Source organism: Schistosoma mansoni, chromosome 2 (assembly GCF_000237925.1).
Source record: "Schistosoma mansoni strain Puerto Rico chromosome 2, complete genome".
NCBI classification, from domain to species: domain Eukaryota; kingdom Metazoa; phylum Platyhelminthes; class Trematoda; order Strigeidida; family Schistosomatidae; genus Schistosoma; species Schistosoma mansoni.
In genome coordinates, this window is record NC_031496.1 from 5,505,415 (window position 1) to 5,529,278 (window position 23,864).

The following is a 23,864-nucleotide window of genomic DNA, read 5'->3' on the forward strand; positions in this document are numbered from 1 at the left end:
TCGACATCTGAGGGGGATGCACGGAATACAATGGACATCTCAGAATCAATTAGACGATTTGGACTTCGCAGATGACCTAGCTCTCCCATCTCATACACACAAACAAATTCAGACGAAGGCAACAAACGTAGCAGCAGCCTCTGCATCAATAGACCTCAACATACACACGGGTAAAAGCAAGATTCTCAAATACAACACGGAGAACACCAACCCAATCACACTTGATGGAGAAACTCTGGAAGATGTAGAAACGTTCACGTACCTGGAAAGCATCATTGATGAACAAGGAGAATCTGATGCAGATGCAAAGGCGAGGATTGGCAAAGCAACGACCTTATTCCTACAATTGAAGAATATATGGAACTCAAAACAACTGTCAACCAATATCAAAGTCAGAATCTTCAATACGAACGTAAAGGCAGTCCTACTGTACGGAGCTGAAACGTGGAGAACTACTACAACCATCGTCAAGATGGTACAAGTATTTATAAACAGTTGTCTGCGCAAAATACTCAACATTCACTGGCCGGATACTATCAGCAACAGCGTTTTATGGGAGAGGACAAACCAGCTTCCAGCTGAAGAGGAAATTAGGAAAAGACATTGGAAATGGATAGGATATACATTGCTGAAATCACCAAACTGCATCATGAGGCAAGTCCTAACCTGGAATCCGGAAGGGAAGTGGGAAAGAGGTAGGCCAAAGAACACATTACGCCGGGAAATAGAAGCATATTATGAAAAGGATGAATAACACAACTGGAAAGAATTGGAAAAGATTGCCCAGGACAGGGTTGGACGGAGAGTACTGGTGGACGGCCTATGCTCCTCCACGAGAGGTAACTTACGTAAGCTATTCGTAAAAGATTATTTTGATAAAATAAAACACTTGTGATTATCTCATTCATTTGATATCTTATCAAAGTTGAATTTTTTGGATGGTAACGCTAAAGTCAGTGACTGGAAGTCCTGCTATTTCTCAAACCTTTGTTCATCTGCAACGATCATCTATATATGTTAATTAAATTAAAACATTTCAGCCGATTGTAACATTATATTTTTGTTTATAAGGTAACTATCGAACTGTCTTTTTTGTTAATTAACTAAATACAGTTTTATGTTTTCTGGGCTAGATGGTTTTATCATGGAGGTTTTGTTGTCTCTCCAGACAACATCATTTGCACATACTTCACTTTTGAGATCACAGTACCTCCGAAATTATCTTCTTGAGCTACATATCTTCATCGTCGCAGAGTTGATCGTAATTATCTTTCGGTATTTATCATGCAATATCATTAGTACACTTTTGATATCTCTGACAAAAATATTCATTTAATAAAGCATTTCAGATAAGTTAGATTTGGTATACCAGGTCCTATATCTCGTATGAATGACTTAAATGTGATGGTTATGTACAATGTAACCAGTGGAAAATATTTTTGTTTAATTCCTGGATTACAATTGCATGATAAAGAATTGTACCTTCTGTTTTTACTCTTCCTCTGTGTGTATGAGCTTCTATTCTATGTAATCCGTCTATGTATTCAGCTTCGAACCACACTTTGTGTAAGACTCAAAAGAGTATTTTGACTAGAAACTAAGAAGTCATCATTCCACATCGTTATTTGTTACTAGTAGTTAGGCGTAGATGATCCTTTCAGTTTTTCATTGCTAAAATAGTAATTTTATTCACCATCTATTATTATTATATAGATTCAGCCAAATTTAATTTGTTTGTTACCTGTAAATCAGTATAGAATTAGTGTTAGTTTTCTAAAATCTATAAAGTCCCTAGTTTGATCGTTAATGTTTTGTTGTTATCACATCTGTCTAATTGTTTTTATTTACGTCTGCCATAAAAAACAGTATTAATGTCAAGTTGGTTTATCTTAACGACTGATATAAGGTGGCTAACCCAACATTTGATTATTTTTGAATTCACAAATATTATATGTTTTGTACTTTGGTCACTTTATACATTCAATTGAAATTTAGAAATTAAAATATAGATTGATAACGAAGCTTATTGAGTTGAGATTTTGTATTAATGGAAAAAACAGTTTGTATGTAGGTTACCTTGATTAGTCATTGTATCACTGTGTTTTCCTCTTTCTCCCCATCCCTCTATCCATCTACCTGGATTTGAAACACTCACCAGTAGCTTTATATAGTTAATAAATATTTCAACTCACTAGTCAAATACAGATTTAGGTCATGCCTGGCTGGTCTAGGCAGGTAGCAAGACTGATAAGTACTCAAGACTGATCATACGGATTTTGTATATCATTGTTCTGATCGAAATCAATCACCTAACCATCTGGAGAATTTCAAATCTCGACTAAATAACTGTTTGATCCTCCCTGATTTGCGAAGTTACGTCAGTTGTTGCTAGTCCGTGATGAAAAACATTCTCAAGTGGCTTTTAATTATTTCTTGGTTACCGGAATCAGATAACAAATTCACCTATTCATAGTTGAGAGAGCAAAACAAATTTTGCTCTTCATTTCTCTGACAAACTAGTATTTTAAATGCCTATTTTGTTCTTTTCCATAACTGTGCTAAAATTAAAACAAGCATTTAGAATTTGTGTGTTCGACAATTTTCTTCATATTTGACATTTACTAACAATTAACTTAGAATGTTTTATACCGAAATCCTGGTGATGATACAATAAGTTGAACATTTCATTTCGTTTCATTTTACAGATTTCTTGATTTTAATATCTTAATAATATTCTAATCAGTAGTAGTATGACTGATTGAAGCGATTTATTTATTTTTGTTGTTTTAAATGAATTATTTTTGTATTTTAGTCCAGTAAATTTACAACCTGTCTTACCGTCTCGTCGAAGAATTATACGTATTGTTGATCGTATCACCAAATCCTCATATTTTCAAAGAGCCGTTGATACAAAACTAGTCCAGCGTGGTATGGAACGTTTGTCAAACACACCAATTATATTACAAGTTGAGGTATGTCCTTTTTCTTTGAACAGGGTAGAAATAACGTAAACCATTAGAAGATTGATTATAACATTTTCCGTTTTTTTTAATGTCACTCTTTATCAGTTTATTAATTGTTGACTAATAAATATAAGATTACAAAAAAATTAATTGTGTAATCTATACCTGATCAAGTCAAAACAGAGAATCCTTAAAAATTCAATAATAACTACCAAATAAATGTCATGACATCTTATCTAGGCTTTATCACTGTATGTCTTCAGTCATCGATTTCTACGATATGTAGCAATTAAAGCTGAAAAGTCTACTATTCAGTTTTCGTACTCTTGGATAAATCAAGGATATTTTAGGTACATACTTTCGTATTTTTTTAAATCTTTACCATGACTTTTAGAATCACTTAGATTTTTCTAACACTTAAATTTTCATAGATATTTAGGATAAAATATCAGTAGATTTTCATTGTTATTTAATTTCAGTAAATGTTCTTCACAATGTAATGGACTGCACCGTACACTTCATACTTAATTGTAATACCATTATTTTTTTGTTGTGTATTTACTCAGAGTTAATAAATAAAATCTTATCTGACTGAAGTGTTCGTCTTCATAACTTCATGTATATAGACTACCCTAACATCTAGCCAAGAAACTAGGCAGTACATATATATATATATATATATATATATATATATATATATATATATAGCTTCATTCTGATCACTTCAAACTTCCAAGTCAGTTCAAATTACTCATATGTCATATATTCTAATGAGTCGGTTAGTTGTGATTAGCGAACACAACAGAACAAACTACGCTATTAATTATTATCTGAGAAATTGTTATAATTCATTCCTTCACAATTTCACTCTCCTGTTGATACGGGAACATTTATTATTTATAAAGCATTTAACATGAAATCTATCCATTTGATGTAACGAACTTATGTGTTGTTGTCAGTTTATTTTCTTATGGGATATTTATCAATGTTCTCTCTAGTCGAGAGTGTAACATACACTGTATTTATCATCTGGATGTCACTTGGAGCATTCTTAATCTTTTATAAGCTTCCACTTGTTATTTTACCTACAGAAGTAGTGTGGGAATTGATATGATGGTTGGTCGGTCTATTTAACTACATTTCAAGGGCAACAGTTATTTAAGAATTTCAACATCTTGTTGAACTTCATCTGTCTATTAAACATAGACAAATGTTCGAAAACTTTAAATTCGACAAGAAACAAAAGTACGAGCTGGGCATTTTTTTTATGACTTTGTCTTCAAACTTGCATAAAGTTCAAGTGGATACTCATATTTGTGTCTTAAATTTGTACCTCAGAAACTGACATTTTTGTATCTAAAATCCCTAAAGTCTTGAAATTTGAATGGTTTTGTAATAGTTAAGATTATTCTCATACTAAGCGGGATCTACGCGAACTAGATAGATCGGTAATTAATACACAACATCACGCGCGATTGCACAGCAGACGAGAAATCAGGAGAGCTGTTGCTTTCCTAAGCAAAAGACGATTACGTATATGATCTTACCATATATATATGAGCTATGCGACTAAAAGTTCATAAATAATATCTGCCCAAAATTTATGATAATAAAAAGAACGGAAAATCAATAATACTAGGGTGTAGAATTGCAATAAATAGCAGGTGATCAAAACATTAGTGATTTCAGTCAACCCTGACCATTTGATTTGATGCATTACTCAATTGTGACAGTAGAAAGATTACAACGAGATACCGAACCATCAAGTTTCTTGCTGTCGGTTTGAACTTCATGGGAGAATTTTGTCTTGAAGTTAAGTTTTAAATATATCGAGGATCATAACTCGGCAAAAAAAGGTTTGTAATTTCTGACGTGGCCTAAACCATATAATCACTTTTTAATCTCATCTTAAATAATGTAATCTGCTATGCCTAATTAGGTCATATTTTGTCGTGTACGTTATTACGTTAATCCTCTCCCCATAAGTTACTTCTTTGGAGACACAGCACACATCGATGGTGTAAGATTCTAACTGCTGTGCAGCAGTTCGTTCCGTTCTACTTTATGGCAATGAAACATGGCCGATAAGAGTAGAGGACATTCGTAGGCTACTAGTATTCGATCATAGATGTCTTCGAAGCATTGCTCGTATATCCTGGGACCACCGGGTAAGTAATGCAGTTGTTAGGAAACGGGTACCAGGTAATGATGGCAAATCGATTGATGAAGTAGTGAAACTTGATCGGTTGAGATGGCTGGGGCACGTGTTACGTATGCCCAACCACCGATTGCCCAGACGTGCAATGTTCCATGGTGTAGGAGTAGGTTGGAAGAAAGCTAGGGGCGGTCAGATCAAAACGTGGCACAAATCCATGAAGTCACTGACAAGTGGACTGAGCCATGTTGGTAGGTGTAGACTACCTGGTTGGGATTCGCGAGATGATAGCAACCTGATGGTTAGAGACCTTGAATGACATGGCTGAAAATCGTTTGCAATGGCGAAGGCGCATCCACTCTTTGTGTTCTGTCAGATTCTAATCTTCTGAATTCTTCATGTCCCTATCCTTTTTCTATTTCCAAATTTATTTCACTGGATTATACTCCTTCAATAACTTCTTCAAACCCTAATCTTTCACATAATGCTTATACTCTTACTACTTCTACCACTATGGGACTTGAATCGACAACTTCATCTCTGTGCTAATTTGGTATGGCAACTCGAACTGATGTACGTACGTACGAAGTTCTACGTTGTGACTGACTGACTGAAGTTACTTCTTCACAAATTCTTGTTGTACAAATTCTGTGTGTTTATTTACATTGATCACAATATGCCACATGTATTTTCATAGGTTTATTTGATTTTAAATGTAACCAGATAGAAACTGAATTCCCCAATATGGTTTTGCTCTATTGTTATTATTAGTTTTTTTCTTTTGGTTTATCACTACCTAGATACAAATGTTAAGTGGGACACTTTTAGTCAATATCCCTCCACCACCCAGTGATCGTCTGTGGTATGGTTTTCGTCCTGTACCTAATATACGACTTAAAGCACGCCCTCGTGTTGGAGAAAAAGTTGTTACAATGTCACGTATATTGGAATGGATTGAGAGAAAAATGATTCTCGAATTTCAGGTGATAAACTTAATTCGAGCGTATTTTTTGTTTAGAGGTCATTGTTTATCTCCTAGTATCAGATTATGTTCATTACTTGTTATTTACGACCGAATATTTTATTCATTTATCCTATCCTGATCGGTAATTATGGGCAAACACCGTAACAATTATGTTGAATGTAAAGTCTCTGTCCAGCGGTGAAGTGTTAAAGAACACAGTATAGTAAATTGCTCATATCTACTGCTTCATGTTCGCTTTGAATGTACGTTTTTTGAACAATATTTTGTGTGATATCGGCTTCTGAATATACGTCGTAGAATCCCCTTATCCACCTCTTAGCAGCTTTTTTGAACGTGTTGACGAAACACTCAGCTCACTCCTTTGAATGTTAGCAGCACACGGAAGTGTATGATTTTAGGCGTTCTTGCATGAGTAGTCGGCCAATTTTGTACAATCGAGTGTTGGGATAAGCGTACCTGAAACTTCAAGTAGACATTGTTAAGAACAAATTAGTACGTCCCTCTAATTGGTTCTGTGACACATAAGTCAACGACGTAGGACCAGGTCCAAATATTCATCAGTACAGATCTTAAGGATTAATTTTTAGTCTCAGTCAGTTGCTATCAATCGTTAACTCACGATTTTATTTATTCGAACATAAATATTGGTACAAAGAGGCACCGAAATATATATCCGCTACACAAAGAAGTTATTGAATTTGAGTATGGACTGGGATACTACTCGGGTACCACAACTGAAGCAGGCGGCTTTCTTATGAAGCCACTCCCAGCACTTGATTTAGAGGTCCAATTCATATAAAAATGGAACGACGATAAGAGATTCGGTCCTTTGTTAGTCGGTCACCAACACTAGGTTCATACGCTTTTTGCTCCTTCAAGATCTCGGAACCCATGTGCATCATTGGTTTGGAATTCAGGGTTTCCCAACTCCCTTAGGGGATGTCCATATCCACCAACCCGATTTGAGCGCCAAACAGTCGATTTTCTTGCTCTTAATTTAGTAAATAACACCCCTGCCTTGAGAAGGCAGTGAGTAGGACTGGTAGTGTCTATATGAATCTTGAGGTAGAGCAGAGGAGGGGTCACAAGAAGTAACGAGATTTTTAAAATAGATGAAATTTCCATTTCTATATTTGTTACATAAAATGTCTATCATGCATTGGATCCAGGTAACTTAGTTATACTGTTCAATGTATCCTAAACTTTGTAGAAATACTGGCAAAAAATATTTGTAATTACTTAAATATAGGAAAAAGTAACTGGAAAACTCAAATAACAACTTTCATTTATTCAAGTATGATTGTTGACTACATATTCACATCCCATGTCTTTTTTTTCGTTGCCTAATAGCATTTAGTTGTTTTACCGAATATGGATGATTTGAAAGTTGGGCTACTTTTATCCGATACTACATCAACAACGTAGATAATATGACACTAATTATATTCAATGATATCAAAATGGCTGGAGGATTCGCTTTTAATGATCCCTAATCATTATTACAAAGGGTTTCTATGAATACTGATGTGATCTTTATGTTTCTAATATTATCATTATCCCTTCTGGTCTGCTTTTCTCTGTTGTATACGTTGTTAGTATATTGTATTTTATACAGCTGCACTCATTCTATCCTATAAAATTCAAATGAATCTAAACATGACTTCTTTTTGTCACATTTTCTATTCCTTCCTTTTTTCGTAAATGTTCACATATATTTGTCGGAGTGAATATGAAATGAATAATACATAACCAATAATCCCCATTGGGAACAATTTGGTGTTCCTTATTCTTGATGATATCTTGGGCACCTCTGTGATCAGCGGTTTGTTTCCGTTTTATACAATTTCTGCGTTGTATCGAAACTCACGATGGATGAAGACTGGATATTACATATATATTCCAATTGTTGAATACTTATTTTACACAGAATGTATGGACAGTTTTGTTAAGTGGATTTATTACCTACAATATATTGAAAATCGGAACAACCTTTCATTTTATATGTAGTTAGCAATTTTATTACTATTCTTTTGTTTCTATTTACCTAACTTTTTTTTCTATTGGGTGCTTTGAAGAAATAGACCTGACAATTGTTCTCAGTGTGTAGTGTTGCCGTCTTTCTAAGTACTTTTACTACTGTAAAACACGACAATAGGCAGAACGTATGTATATTTATTGCGAGAAGTTACAAAGTATTTGCATAATACATATATATAGTCTTCAGTCGTCTATTTACATCTTCCGGTGTGTTCTGCAATTTGAACTGTCTTCTCAACTGGCGTCCAAGTGTTCTGTCAACATCGTACTTTCGATGCACTGAAACTCTGTCCGACAATTGTTACAACTTCGGTGCCACGTTCCGATAAACACTATTAACAAACATCCTTGTGAGTAGCGTCCACTACACTACAATCAATCTGTATAAATTAGAAGCATCAAGAACATGAGCAAAAATTGTAATAATTATTTGTAAGGGTTGGATTTTCCAACGTCGTATCAACATCAGGGATGCTTTGATATGTCACTTATATTTCTAGATTGTGTTTAGCAGTGGGATCCAGGACACTCATCTCAACTTGTTAGGGACTCTTCACCTAGAACTACTCATATAATGCGTTGAATGTGAACATCAACACTAGGATCTAGATGAATACAATGAGCGGTTTTTACGCTACAACGTCCGTCTTGAATTCCACTGCTAGTCATAATTTAAAATATTGTAATGTTTAAAAAAAGTAGCTATTCGATAGTGCAACTCAAAAGAAGTTATCATAGCTTTTCCAATGGGATTGCATTTCAGTCACTTTACACGTTTGCCTTTCGCTCGACATTATTAAACCATTCATTTGTTGCTACTTTATTTATCTCGGCTAACCTTAATCTCCACACTGTAACACACTTTCTGTTATTTGAATGATTTCATCCTGGCATGATATGGTTTGCTGTCGTTGTCACTTCACAACAGCACCATGGTGTAATCAATAAATGATCACTATCATTTTTCATAGTCAAACCTCACAAGTACTGACGCAGCAGGCACCGTACTTTCTACAACCGATAATGACACTAGATCCACACGTGCCGCAACCTAGTACATTACCCACTAGCCTTCGAAACATGGGGTTTATTATCCGCTGTTAAACCTTGTCAATCAACACTCAAACATACTAGTCCTCTCATCTGTTTCAGTACCCTAACTATTGAGTTTCTGAAGGCCTCTTTACAGGATGAAATCTCATCACTTCACACTGGTGAGGCTGATCTTCGAATTTTCCTAGAATTAAGGATATATATGCATACACACTTTTAGCAAACTGATTTTGATATTTTTGTGAAGGCATTTCCAACAAGCCAATCCGGTAACGCAACAGGGTATCCAGTATTCTCAAGATAACTGATCTTGCTTCTAAACCAACGATTATAATTCTTGTTTTAAATCAACCATATAAAGGGAGAATATTTTAGACGATTTGTACAGATTGTACGAATTTATGGATAAAGTGAAAAATGCATTGTTTATCAACAATCTTTCGAAGTACGTTGGTATTTTTCGACGTCATATTTTACCACCAAACAAAAGTAAACGTTATGATAGGATATTTTGAAACAAACCTAATAATAGTAAAACATTTTGCTCGTTGGATCACTCAAAGGCAATCGCTTATTATTTCATAAACATCTAACACATTTGTAGGGATTTCTGAAAAGCCACACACCAACGTACAACTAGGTTGTATATCACTTCAGACTAATTGTTTGTAATATATAACAGGACCTAAGGTACGTTGGCGAAGCATAAAATCGATATCAATGTGTACAAAAGTAGTTGTATTTTGGTGAAGCATACTCAGCTTTGAAGAAATTGGTTTCGAACGAACCAGTTCAAAGTAGCATTAGGTTATTTTATAAGAAAAGTTATGGAGTAATTGAATGACGAAAGACGCGTTGTATTTACATGGCGTAAGGTAACACCGAGGATTTTAGATATTACAAGTACGGAAAACATTGTAGCCATTTAATGCTGTTGTAAATACTAGTCCTGGTATCTGCGGATGCCAGTGTGCTTCCTTTAGCTCTGTTTGACCACCATGAACAAATAACATTTGGACTGGTATGCCTAAATCCTCTTCTTCATCTGCCTCATGATTTGAACTTGATTCATTTGACTGTTTTACTTCTCGTTCAGATTGTTCTAAACTAATGTCCCAGAATGTAGCTTGATCGTCTTCACATGTAGCTACAAACATTCCAGCGTCGTTTGGATGCCATTCTACTGATGTGATTGGTTTCTTGTGGTACTACAACACAAACCAAAATACATCATCGTACTATAATAATGACAACAACAGTTGACACTGGGAAGATTTTACAACAAAATAATTTAGTAGGTACCAAAAGTAAACTTAACGTGATGGTAGCTAGTCGGAATCCGTGTAATAGAAATAAAACCATAACTTTCATGAGTGGATTAATAACACTCTTCAGACAGAATGTATAGTCTATTGGATTATTTAAACTATGCTAACCCCAATAACTAAGTTGACACAAATAGTCCACACTGTTTTTTCGGTTATTGATTTGGGTATTCGAATACCAATCAGTGTTGCAAGTTATGTAACAGTGCTTGTCACTAAAAAGCGTACCAGAGAAGTACATAATACTTGTGAAAGCTCTCTACCCAAATATCATTCGAGTCAGAACTCATGGTGAACTCTCAAAGTCAAGTGCCCAGAATAGCCCATTATGCGTTTTCTTAATTTCATCGACTTCCTCCTGGAAATTAAAGTCAACTCATCTAAGTTTTCTGGAATTGACGGAGTGAGTAAACTTGAGTCGAAGCAAAGATGTTATGTCATTTGATGAGCTTGTAGATTTCCATCAAATGAGATAGGTTTAGGGTTTCTGGTTCATAAATGAATCAACCAATAATATTTACGTTAAACGCTTACCACCTAGACTCAATTCGGTCTAGAGTCGATCATGTTTTGCTTAATTGTCAATCATGAAATTTTGTTCTTTTTTAAAAAATTCTTCCACTGATTTCATTTGCTGCATTCCTTACTACCGTTTGAAACAGGTAACGTTTAACTATACAGTTTACCTGTTTTGACTATACTTACGCCAAGACTGTGTTTCACGTTTGTGGGACTAACTCAACCTGCAGGCGACAAGTCATTGACTGGTAGCTTAAGACACGTTAGTATATACAGGTGTGATTGGGGTTTGCGCAGTCAGTGATTGAGGACGTTGGGTCAAACAGCTTGAAATCATCCACGATGGCGCGCATTGATTCATCCTTGATCTTTTTCTGAATCTTGGGTTTCAGTAGTTTTTCATGTGTGCCTTTTTATTTATTCTTCTTGATTCATATTCTCAAAACTCAGTCCTCAATTTTATTGTAACCACAGTTATCCCAACTTTTTATCATTCATCTTGTTATTCTTATCTTGTGTTGACGTGGTGTAGAGTTAGGCTAACGTACGTTTGACTCCGGCTCTACGTTGATCAGGTCTAAGTGTAGCATGTTTACTGTCCTATCGTGTAGTTTTATGACCTGATAGTACAATTATCCCTCACAAAATAACTGTGATTTATAGTATAACTTATGTAAGTGGCATAAATCAAATCAATTTGTCTGACTGGGATTGTTCACATTGTGTCTCAAAAGGAGTAAACACGGTTCGATTCCAACCGAAGCTCAGTCAGCAATAAGAAACTACCATGAGGAGCTTTATACGTTGAATACCTTGTATTTGTCACTAAAGAGAAAATTATACCTACAACTACATACGTGATAGCTCCCTAGAAAATAATCACATGGACTTATTACTAATATTATTTAAAACCCGGCTATATGCCAGAATTCACCCATCACTTTACCGTTTAATCTTTTACAAGTGACTATTAGGTTATTTTTAACGATTCGGGAGTCAAAAAATGAGTCCTCTAATATCAACAAACCATTAACTTTTGGTGATAATGATCTTAAAAACACAACATTCTGTTTACCATAACGAAAATCCAATACAGGTTAAATGAGGTGACAAAATTAGTGAACACACTGAATAATGTTATAACAACTTATATCCACCGTATGTAACTAGTTACCATAAAATAAAAGTTCATAATAGTGATGCTTACATCAAATAAGTGCGTATAAGCAGGTAGAGATCCATTGTTCGACTTTTTGTCACTGTAACAACTGTGAACTAATCGTAAATCCCATATTCTTAAAGTTCCATCATCTCCCCCCGTTAGAAAATTAAGAGCTTGCAACTTATTCCAAGAAGCAACATTTATATCAGCTGGATGGGCTTCTGAAACTGTAAGCATGCTGCCACTCGATATTGGTGCGCGAACATCCCAGACGCGAATGCTATGATCCGAAGAAACAGAGATAAATACAGTGGGTTCCGTAGGAGACCACTGAATATCTTCGACTGAATCTGTATGACCTAAATAGGCTCTTTTTGATACAGCCCAGTCGGACGACTGAGAAGTTGAAAAAATTGAAAACAGTAAGATAATGGACTATCACTCAACAATACATTAATATGACACAAACTACTGATATTAATGGACAAATTTTATGTTTATCAAGTTGGAAAATGATGAAGAATATCATTTCGAATACGAATCACTTGCTTAAGAATATAAATACCATCTATGATTGGAGAGTAATCGGAATGGCGATAATATGGTAACATCTTGATGTTAAGAGCGTTCATGTTAGCAACTTTCAATATCACGACGCTGCAATCAGAGAATTATCCCTTTCAGAAGAAAGTGTATACACTTAGGTTAACAGGGGGATCCTTACGGTAGAGCTATTTCAACTCAAAATAGCGAAATGATGTTTTAGTTTTTCTTAACAAATACTGGATTTGGAAATATCTTTTACCTTTGTTGATTACTTTTACGCAATGTACAGTTAGTGCATAAATGGCTGGAAATGCTGGAGACCAAGATAACTCTCTAGTGATCAAGTTTACAGCCTAAAAATCATGTTACAAATAACATCAAAGAAGAACAACTGTTTCACATCGACACGGATTTATTATTGATTTATGACCAGGCTTACATATAAACTTAGTGACTAGGAAGCAAATGGTCAGTAATTAACAGAGGAATTTCAAACATATTCGGAGAATAATCAATAAAAGTATTATTCTAAAAATTGTATACCTCCATCAAGATGTTCAATAAATGAACAATAAAAATCAATATAGCTCAACAAATTTACGTAGATTGATGTACAATGTCATGAGCCATAACAATTTTGTAAATTATAGTCGTACTATTTAGGTGTTTGGAGATTGGTAACTTGATTAGGTTCGACCGTTAGACATAATGGTTGATAACATGATCACAACTCCCTACGAAGAATAAAATTGATATGAAGATTGTTTCTACTGCAAAAAACGTTCAAGCTCCAAAACTAAAGGTTAGTGAAGACGAAAGTTGAACTTCATGAAATGATTTAAAACGTCGTCGGTTGAATTACATGACTAACTTACAGTACATAGCTTCTTAAATAAATAAATCTCACCAAACTGTCCGTTGAAATGTCTGTTACTACAATGATTCTCAAAAAGAATCGCTGTGTTGATAGTGTCGAGAACTTGTTATGGTTTAAACATAACTTATTATTAACTACACATGACAAAATAAAATTGTTCATAAACGAATTATTGACATAGAGTATCATATCCAAGCTGGGCATTTTATCCTTTTGTGGGTAATAAACTCCCAGTTTTAAGATATGGACATGTGTCGGATGTCAACTCAAATGTTTCTATGATAATTTCTAACTCCTTACTTTTAAAGACAATTACAATGTTCTGGAATCTGTGTGGCCTTGCTTAACTGCACACATAAATATCTTTAAAGGTACAAAAACTGGTACAGTAAGGCACCCAAAATAAGATGCACCACGCAAAGCATAGATAAAATTGAGAGGAAAAGGGTTGTATGTTTAACGAGAAGAATAAGTGAGTAAGATATTTAACGAAATAGTAAACAACGAGAGAGATAGTTCAGCAAAAAACCCAAACAATTCAAAATTCTTTTACTTAAAGAAGTTCGTCTCACATTTAAGAATGTATAATTAAATTACAGAAGGATCATCACTGGTTTCTGTCCCGGGAAATGTCAGATAATCTATTGAACTAACGGGTTTCACTGTTCTTCAGACCTTATTCAGAGTCATGATGAACCATGAGATCTCACTTGTTAATTATGAGTTTTCTATTTTCCCAACCCCCTTTGTGTAAAACACTACAGTACTTGCTAATAATCAGTAATCAGTTTTAACTATATCTTTTGAGTTTAATGTGTTTATCAGTTGTGAAATATTTCATCTCCCTTCGTGGTTAGAAAAGGGTATCGTCAAAACAGAACGCAGTTCTTTCCTATCACGCTTGATCGATAGCGATCATGCAGTTGTTAGTGGGACATAGATTGGATTAAAGCATGTTTCATGCATGATAGTGTTGCTGTGCGCTGATTGGCTAATTCCAAACCAATCAGCCCTGGTAAATTATTGTAGAAAAATCTAGAAGCTTTTTATGTATATACTATAAATATATGAACGTTATTCAAACTAGTGATTGCTGTTCACTTACTATTGTTATGTTTGAATACAATTTGATTCCTGTTCAACGTGTTCTGATTTTGGGGTCTTGTTGAGTGTCATCGTATAAGAATACTAAGCAATAGGAATAGCTGGGTCGTTTATATGGCAAAATACAATTATAACAGTAATAGATAAAAATAAGTCACTCAAAGTGATTCACCTACCAGTTTTCCTTATGGGGTTCGATCACGTTTCTTACACATAGCAGAAGCCATAGGGGATTCAGGCTAACAATCCTCTGTATTCATAAGCAATCTGTAACACCTTTATCTCTTCCTTGGCTGAATTAGCCATAACAAAAGATTTTACTTATTGTTTTTCATACTCCTGGATTGTTTGTCTTTCTTCGCCCCTTTTTTCTTCAAATAAACGTTTCATTGTACGATTATCTGGACACTTCTTATTACGTAACCTTGTAATTCTCAGTGAATGTTATTTCAGTGTCTATATTTTCCAAGTTATTGATCTATTTCCTATAGTGAAACACTGATTCAAGCCTTTGTTACTCTTATTAAAACTGGTATACCTACCACACTATCAATTTGTACTTTCTTTTTTATTACGTCTGTTTGTATATTTATTCCACTGTTATCACTCACTTATACACTACCTTAATTGGTTTAATAATTACGCAAATGTATATAAATATTACTGTATATTAGAGCAAAGCCTGATGAGGATCTGATTAAAAAAAATTTGGTCGCTTATATGTGTTGTTCCAATAATCCAAGTATTTACACGGACTGATAGACTTCGATTTATCTATCACCGTTAATGCATATCCTTTACATCCATAACACTTGTTTCCAGTTCTACTGTACTCATTGAACACTTACGTTATTGTAACAGTTTCCATTCTAGCACTCTTCATTCCCATTTTCGATTGTTTTCTACCTTTGTAGTTTCGACACAGCTATTTTTTATCAAATAGTTTATCCTATGCTGTTGTAAATAACTTTTATATATCCATTTTAGGAAGCATCCTACTTTGATTTATACAAATACGGTAGATGTTGTAGACAACTCACGTATTCTAGTTTGTAATGCATGCCCGCCATATATTTTTATAATAGCAGTACCACATTGGAGATTATTATGCGTTTTTGATTGCCATACTTTACGCGTCCCTTAATCGTATGGTTAGAAGCATTAGCCCAGTCCTATGCAAATTTCTTTCATATCATGGTACGATTTCATTTAATGAACAACTCTCAGCTTTTTCCAAGCAGTCCTACAGTCTGCAAATACTGCGCTGTTGGGGAGATCAAGAAAACTCCTCGAAAAACAGCCAAAAGAGGCTCTGCAAACACTAAAAAGCATTTTATCCAATTACCATTCACTAAGAGTTTTGCCAGAAACATCTAGAAAGTGGAAAGTCACATGCTGAGTTTCTGATTGGACGATTACTTATACTACTACTATGTTTAGTAGCATTCCAGAATTTTTCGAAAACCCAAGGCCATCTAAAATATTATAAAAATCCTAGATTTTTTGTACAGGAACGAACCTTTGGAGTAAAGCGTTTTCTTCCATATTTCGTGCCTTTTCTCTCGTGTTCAGGCTGCTGTGTAGTTTGGCCTGGGGGTTACTAGGAGAGCTTAGGAATCAAATCTAGCGTTCAGTAAGACGACTTATCATGTACAATGAGAAAGTCACAGGGATGACATTCGTAAACGCATTCCAAGTCTGGATTTCAGGATGTTAACACCAACTGGGTTATTACCACTGTGTCTGAACACGTATTGATGAACTTCTGGATTACCAACATGGTGTTACCAATGAATGTCAGCAATCCTTGAGAGACAACAACGATCGAACAGAGGCGCAGAAAATCCTAAATCCGGAGAGGTTAGTTTTCGCAAACATAGAGCTGCTTTCAAAAATGCCTTGCAGACTTGACGTTTTGCAGGTACACTAAAAGCACGGCGGAGATAAGAGAGGGTTAAATCTGTATAACCTTCTCCAGTTTTCACTACGTGTAGACTAGTTTCACCAACTATACCACCGCCAACACACACAACTAGAAAGGTCATCGTAGTCCAACAACGAAAAAATTTACAAATTACAAAGTCATGTACATGTTTCATTAATCTGGGAATCACACTACCATACTAAGAGAACAGCAAAAGTAGTCAAAACAAAGCTTCTTAAAAGATGGAGCCACGGAGCTACGATGCTACCTGAAAACTCATCCAGAGAATACTCCCTTTTATATGTTCATTGTATTCCCACATTAGCCTAACAAGATTAATCAAGTGACAACAACGTATTCTAGTCTAAAAATTATGGGATTTCAAGTATTAGGTTGTACAGAAATAGTGTGTATTTACCTAGTTTCGAGAAACTAATTGGAGTAAAAAAATTAAAAAATGGCGATAAATATAAACAACATTATTTATGATAATAACTTCAATTCTTACTTACATCGATATAACCACATCCTAGCAAAGTTAATCATGAATAATAGTAATAAAAAATGAAGACTCTACTTACTCGAGGTATCCAGTGATAAATACGACCATTACAATCTCCTGTAGCTAAATGTCCAGAAGAATTAGTATGAATACCCCAGTCCAAAGCAAAGCCTTCTGAATTATGACCATTAAATGTGAATAAAGGTGAAGGAGATTCATTATGACGTACATAATCAGCCATGACAGCAGAATCATTTACAGCCGTAAGGGGTCTGGTTAAATCCCATATGAATACCTAAATGAGAGAATGATTGTGGTTAAGGAGTAAAGAAAAATAAACTTTACGTCATCCAGTTATATTTACAAGCAACTTCTTATATCATATATATATATATATATATATATATATATATATATATATATATATATATCACAAAAGATATACACAAAGGAATCGAGCAGGATTTTCTTGTAGGTTTCAGTCAGTCACAACGTAGAACTTCGTACATACGTACATCAATGTAAATAAACACACAGAATTTGTACAACAAGAATTTGTGAAGAAGTAACTTCAGTCAGTCAGTCACAACGTAGAACTTCGTACGTACGTACATCAGTTCGAGTTGCCATACCAAATTAGCACAGAGATGAAGTTGTCGATTCAAGTCCCATAGTGGTAGAAGTAGTAAGAGTATAAGCATTATGTGAAAGATTAGGGTTTGAAGAAGTTATTGAAGGAGTATAATCCAGTGAAATAAATTTGGAAATAGAAAAAGGATAGGGACATGAAGAATTCAGAAGATTAGAATCTGACAGAACACAAAGAGTGGATGCGCCTTCGCCATTGCAAACGATTTTCAGCCATGTCATTCAAGGTCTCTAACCATCAGGTTGCTATCATCTCGCGAATCCCAACCAGGTAGTCTACACCTACCAACATGGCTCAGTCCACTTGTCAGTGACTTCATGGATTTGTGCCACGTTTTGATCTGACCGCCCCTAGCTTTCTTCCAACCTACTCCTACACCATGGAACATTGCACGTCTGGGCAATCGGTGGTTGGGCATACGTAACACGTGCCCCAGCCATCTCAACCGATCAAGTTTCACTACTTCATCAATCGATTTGCCATCATTACCTGGTACCCGTTTCCTAACAACTGCATTACTTACCCGGTGGTCCCAGGATATACGAGTAATGCTTGGTTTATTTAACTAAATTATTAAGAACAACTTTTGGAACCACTAGTTCAGTTCATTAGTTCGGACGATTAGAAAGGTACTAATGCAACATAGTAATGAACAGTGTTATACATCTCAACAAAGCATGAAGACTAAAATTCACGGGTATAACTGATATGAAAGGTAACAAAAAAACAGGCTTGAGAAAAGAAAAACTGATAATCAGCTGGTAGGCTTTGCGTTAAGGTTTATAGTGAAATATCTCATCTTTATTTGTTGCTAGTTGGATTATTTGAGATGGCTTTGAACATTGCGATTACATACAATTTACAGACATTTCGGCACTTTAATTTCTAATAAATTGTTAGTCTCTCATATAAACTTTGAAAGTGTGATGAGAAGACGGGGTTCATTTGAAAAATGTGTTTCAGCAAAACATTTTGAACAATATAGTCACACACATACTTGTCGAGGTATTTTATATGAAACTTGGAAGTTAATTAAATGAACGTCAAATCAACATAAATTGATAACTAGAAATAAAGGGAAAAAATAATCTGATATGAAAAGAACAAGTTTTAGAACCAAACTTAACCTTAAAACGAATTACAGGTTACCAGGGCAGATTACAGATCAAGACCAACTGTTTTTGCACACATAAAGGTTTGCGTTTTTTGATGACCAAAGTTGTTACAAACTTAAGAATGGGCTCCAGATAATTTCTATAAATAGCGTCAAGAGCTGTTTTAAGGTCAATCGCTAAGACCTGTTTCAGCTGTTTTGCAATTAACGAGCATGGTCCTCTACTCCCTGCTTCCATTCATGCATCTGAGACCGGTTGATCATTAGGTTATTTAGGCATATATTTCATCACCTTTGATTGTAACATTCGACTTGCGATGTGGCCACAAATGAGTTCCTACATACAGTGGGACGTGATGAGTATATTATTTCGGCCTATTTGAAAGCATGGGTTTTGTCTTTCTAATAACCAATTCTGAACCATGCTTTTCATGGCTGATTTTAGCCTCAGCTTTGGAATTATGCTATTTGATTCTCCTCTATAGGGTAATGTTACATAAACCATTTTTGTTGAAACTGAATCAAGAGTGGTTTTCAGTGTTAACCAGTTTTTACATCAATGTATAAAATTTAACGGACAACCGTTTAATTATGTTTATTACCACTCAACATATAACACTGAAACTTTTGATATCATTGGTACGTAAAATGAGAGACTCTGGAAAGATATTGTTGTGAATTAATTAAAACCAACAAGTATTTTTCAGACTGAAAGATTATTTGAAAACTCATACTCAAAAATGGCAAACTGATTGCTGGGTGAACAACAGGGCTTTGCAACTAAAAAAGCTCCGTCCGTCAAAAGCTTTTGGATTGGTATTTAGCAGGAACGAGAAAAGTAAACATGACTAATAAATGAAGTCTTCATGCTGATGCACATAATTGAAAATAGAAATTATAACTGTATATCCTTTTCAACACTGAAAATGGTTCAAGTAAACCGTTTAATATTTCAGTTTATTATCTACTTCAATTTAGGCACTCGGATAGCATCGCTGGCCTGTATATCATAAGCGACTTACGGTTGAATACATAAACATAAGTTTGGTGAATTAGTCATCTTATTTTGTTCCAATCTGTCAAGTTTGAAATAAGATCACAAATGAAGTGATAACGAACCCCAATATTTCAGGAAAATTTGACCAAACAAGTTACTCGTGTTAACGGTGGTAATTAGAATTGTTAAAATTACTTTGATACATAGAGGCTTAAGTGGTAGCAAGTCAACGAATAAAATGTTCTGCACAACCGATAACAACTCAGTGCCATGATTCCCTACTGTTAATAATTGTAGTTAAACTAAAAGAAGAGTATACAATTGACTGATAGAATACATGATATCAATCGTATAACACTAATAAGTTTTAGCAAACATAATAACAATCACGTATGTGCTTCTACTGGCTTTTTATTTAAGACCATACGAGAACGAGTGAAATTAATTGTATATTTACTGAGGCACCATACTGCAATATTATGCTAAATAAAAACATTAAAACTTAAAATGCTAACCAATCCATTTTCTGACCAGGATGCAGCAAGGTATCGACCCCTATGTTGACTGGCCCGGACTCGATTGACTGTACCTTGATGTAGGATAGTAGCAGCCTCAACATCAGGTTCCGCATCAAGATCTTCTTCAGAATCACTTTCGTCCTCTGAATCAGAATCCGTGTCTTCAGTAGGATTCTGTGGGTGCCAAACAAATAAGATAAAATGACTAGAGTAATTTAAGAATAGACGAAGAAACTGATACATGCCAATGTTTCACAACTGCAAATTCAATACAGTGAACGAGACTGCCTTCGTCCTCTTCTTCTTTGACCCACTAACTGGAGTGAAAAGATCAGTTTAGTGACTAAGGCCTTTTCAAGATGACTCCTGTATATCAATTGAAGATACATTTGAGTTAGTCGATCACAACTTGTGAATCGAGTACTTGATACTGAACAAAAATCATACCAGAAAATGTCCATTAGCAAAGTTAACAGTGAATAATTTACTGTCACAAATATTCACCTAAATCGACATCGATTTCCTTTCCCATAAGTTATAATTGGGGAATGAACATTCCTAACACGAATTTTGGAAAACAATCATCTTATGTTTACAGTAAACAAAAGAAAATGAAATACAGAAAACCAACCGATATATATATATATATATACATATATATAAATTAGTGGTTTTATTAACATACACAAACGTTTAGGTATGGGAGAATAGTAAAAGGTAAGTAGAGACTGAAGGAATCTACGACACCACTGACCGTACCGTTTTTCAATAGTCAGTGAGATTATTTCCAGCAATCAGTCGTCAACGCATATTCGCCAATCGATATAAATTTATGCAATCTAATATATCAAAGGAACATCTACCCAAGTACATAGAACAGAAAGTCGACTTTCCAGGTAATGAAACTGAAATAATTCCTGAAATACAGGTAGAACGGCATTATATATCAAAGTATTATCGTACGAACTTTGTGCGGAAAGTCTCTAACAATCATGGAAGTTGTAGATTTGTCATTAAAGTGCAACAGTAAACCACATAGTTACTGACATCAACACTATATCTTGGTTTTTTATTATTAACCGTACAAAATTGAGCACAAACGCAACGGGTGCATTTCAATTGGGGACGACACCAGGGATATACATTAAGCTACTATCAAATCTAGCTGTTGGTCCACAAGACTAAAATCCGTGCTTATTTAACAAACATGGCTCCCTACGTGTTGTAAGAATAATAGACATTTGCTTTTCATTTTATCTTCTTATATCTCAGTTTTTAATGAAAACACAACTTGTTTAGTACAGCATATCAACTAGATCACCAGTTATCAAAGAATAGTAGATACAGACTAACTGTACGTTAGGTAGTATGTACAACTAGAATTTCTTGGCAGTGTGGGCATTTAGTTTAATAACAAAATGACTACCTCTTTGATTGGTTTGTAATTTGCTCATCAACACATTTTTACATCACTGTTTCACTAACCCTATCAAGATATTTTTGCCCGCATGTTTTCAGACACCTAATTAACTGTCTCATCTTACATAATAAACCAAGAATTGCCAAAAAAATGTAAGCGGTCAAAGGATAATGGTGAATATTCCAACTGACTAGCTATAAACTTTGACGTAAGTTCTAAAAAAATGACTGGGGTGTGAAGAGATATATGAACTGCAAATTGATAAACACTGACAATGATTTGTCCGAAAGTATTCAGACTAAATAGTGAAGCTAACCTACCGGACTTCAAGAAATGCACTGGAGGATGAATTTGCTAAAGCTATCTAAACCATACTACTACAGCATTTAAACGGCAAATATCGACTAGCTAGGAAGAAATTAAATAGCAAAGCAGAGTGTCGTTGTGTCACTACGTAGCTCAACACTATCCCAATTTCAAATGTGACTTCAGCTTCATTTAGAGCCGAATCCCTAAACCTTTACCATTGGCCAGATGAAAGAAGCTTCGGTTTTACAACACCAGGAAGTTCAATGATGACTAGGAACTACGCGTATTTCTCGCTTTAGGACAGTCGTTTCCTAAACGTTTATGAATAGGACCCCACTGTGCAACTTTCACTGCTCATATTTTTGAGTGAGCAAACTAATAAAACAAACGCACACTATTTAGCCTCACTGACATAACCTATAATTGATTTACATAGGAAAGATTCGGTCTTTCACTGTACCAGTTAGTGTACTTCGGATGCTTGATCCCCTCTGATATTATCAAGATCCTTAAAGGAACGAAACTACATTGATTGTTAGGCGTAGTACATATAATTATAGTCTTGATTGAAACTAACCTTTCTTCTGAACGGCAACATATTTGATAGACGCATGACTATAAGTTTGTTTTGGTTATCTTTCGGTGCTTCTGTACCCGATATGAGGCAAACACTGTGAGCCTCACCATTAACCTCAACACAGCGATCAAAACCAAGGTTATCCGTTAGAATATCAAAACTGAGACTTGGAAACTCTACTTCTAATTCGAAAAACATTCTATAAGCCCTTTTATCCATAACTAGCTCTTCGTCATCCTCAAGTGGACGAGACCGGCCCAGAATGTAAACCTCATTTTTGAATTCGGACCCATCTACTTCCATTAATTCATTATTTTCCTCTGTCGTCGGCTTTTCGCAACCTTGGTTTCCATTACGATAGCCCTCTACAGACTTCTCACTCCACTTGTCACTCATCACGAGATCAAACTGAAATGCCGCACGCCCTAACAAAGCCCATCCAATATCCAATGTCTTAGTGGCCGACCAATGTAAATCCTTGCGCTAACTTTTTGTTCTTTCGGTACGGTTTTAGATATTTTGTGGCGTATAATTGAGATGAAACTAGCTACTCGAATGCTCTAGTCCTAGTCATTTTGGTAGTTATCTGTAGGTTTTCATATTTTGTAATTTGAGAGAATGAACTATTCCCAGGATTAAAAATGTTGTGGAACCAGTAGCTATCACATTACCGAGCAGGAAATTCATTTGGCTGCAATGTGAAGAGTAATAAAAAGGAAAACTGGTCAACAAACCTAGTAAGCAATATGAAAAAACAGAAGTGTAAGAATAACACGGAGCTACAGGCGGAGTTAAGAATAACAGGCAAATGGCTATGATAGGAAACAAGATAGGAATGGGCTGATGATATGTAATGATAATTTTGGTGGGGACGTTGTGAGATATTCAACAGTTTCGGTCAATCTAAGCAAGAGATGGCAATCTATGGATGAGTACATGATTTTCAAGTCTTCTCCTGAAGCTATCCTGTGGTTAACTGACATACAACTCTGTCTGTGTCGTTAGTTCATGGGGGATTTTCACTGGAAACATATGTCTCTCTGTTTCACATGCGTCTACTTGTTCATCGATTGACATGTTGACTGATTGAATTTTTAGCAGATTGACCAATGCCCGTCTCCCTTGAGA

The 23,864-nt window shown here is 35.2% G+C and overlaps 2 protein-coding genes across 2 annotated transcripts in view; one reads left to right on the forward strand and one right to left on the reverse strand.

Moving 5' to 3' along the window:
- The window catches only part of Smp_022630 (hypothetical protein), a gene marked incomplete at both ends in the record, with an annotated part of 44,146 nt that extends 37,429 nt beyond the window's left edge, over positions 1–6,717 (forward strand). Inside the window, 3 exons of the mRNA XM_018795445.1 lie at positions 2,823–2,972; positions 5,919–6,101; positions 6,691–6,717. Of these exons, the coding sequence (XP_018649757.1) occupies positions 2,823–2,972; positions 5,919–6,101; positions 6,691–6,717 (360 nt within the window). The remainder of the gene's footprint in view (positions 1–2,822; positions 2,973–5,918; positions 6,102–6,690) is intronic.
- A 1,539-nt stretch (positions 6,718–8,256) lies between these two features.
- On the reverse strand, positions 8,257–23,132 carry Smp_022660 (putative wd-repeat protein; the record flags this gene model as incomplete). Its single annotated transcript, XM_018795446.1, has 6 exons — positions 8,257–8,520; positions 9,716–10,401; positions 12,245–12,595; positions 17,232–17,447; positions 20,428–20,604; positions 22,737–23,132. The coding sequence occupies 5 exons, from the start codon at positions 23,130–23,132 to the stop codon at positions 10,084–10,086; spliced, it is 1,458 nt and encodes a 485-aa protein (XP_018649758.1). The 3' UTR covers positions 8,257–8,520; positions 9,716–10,083.
- Between the last annotated feature and the right edge of the window lie 732 nt (positions 23,133–23,864).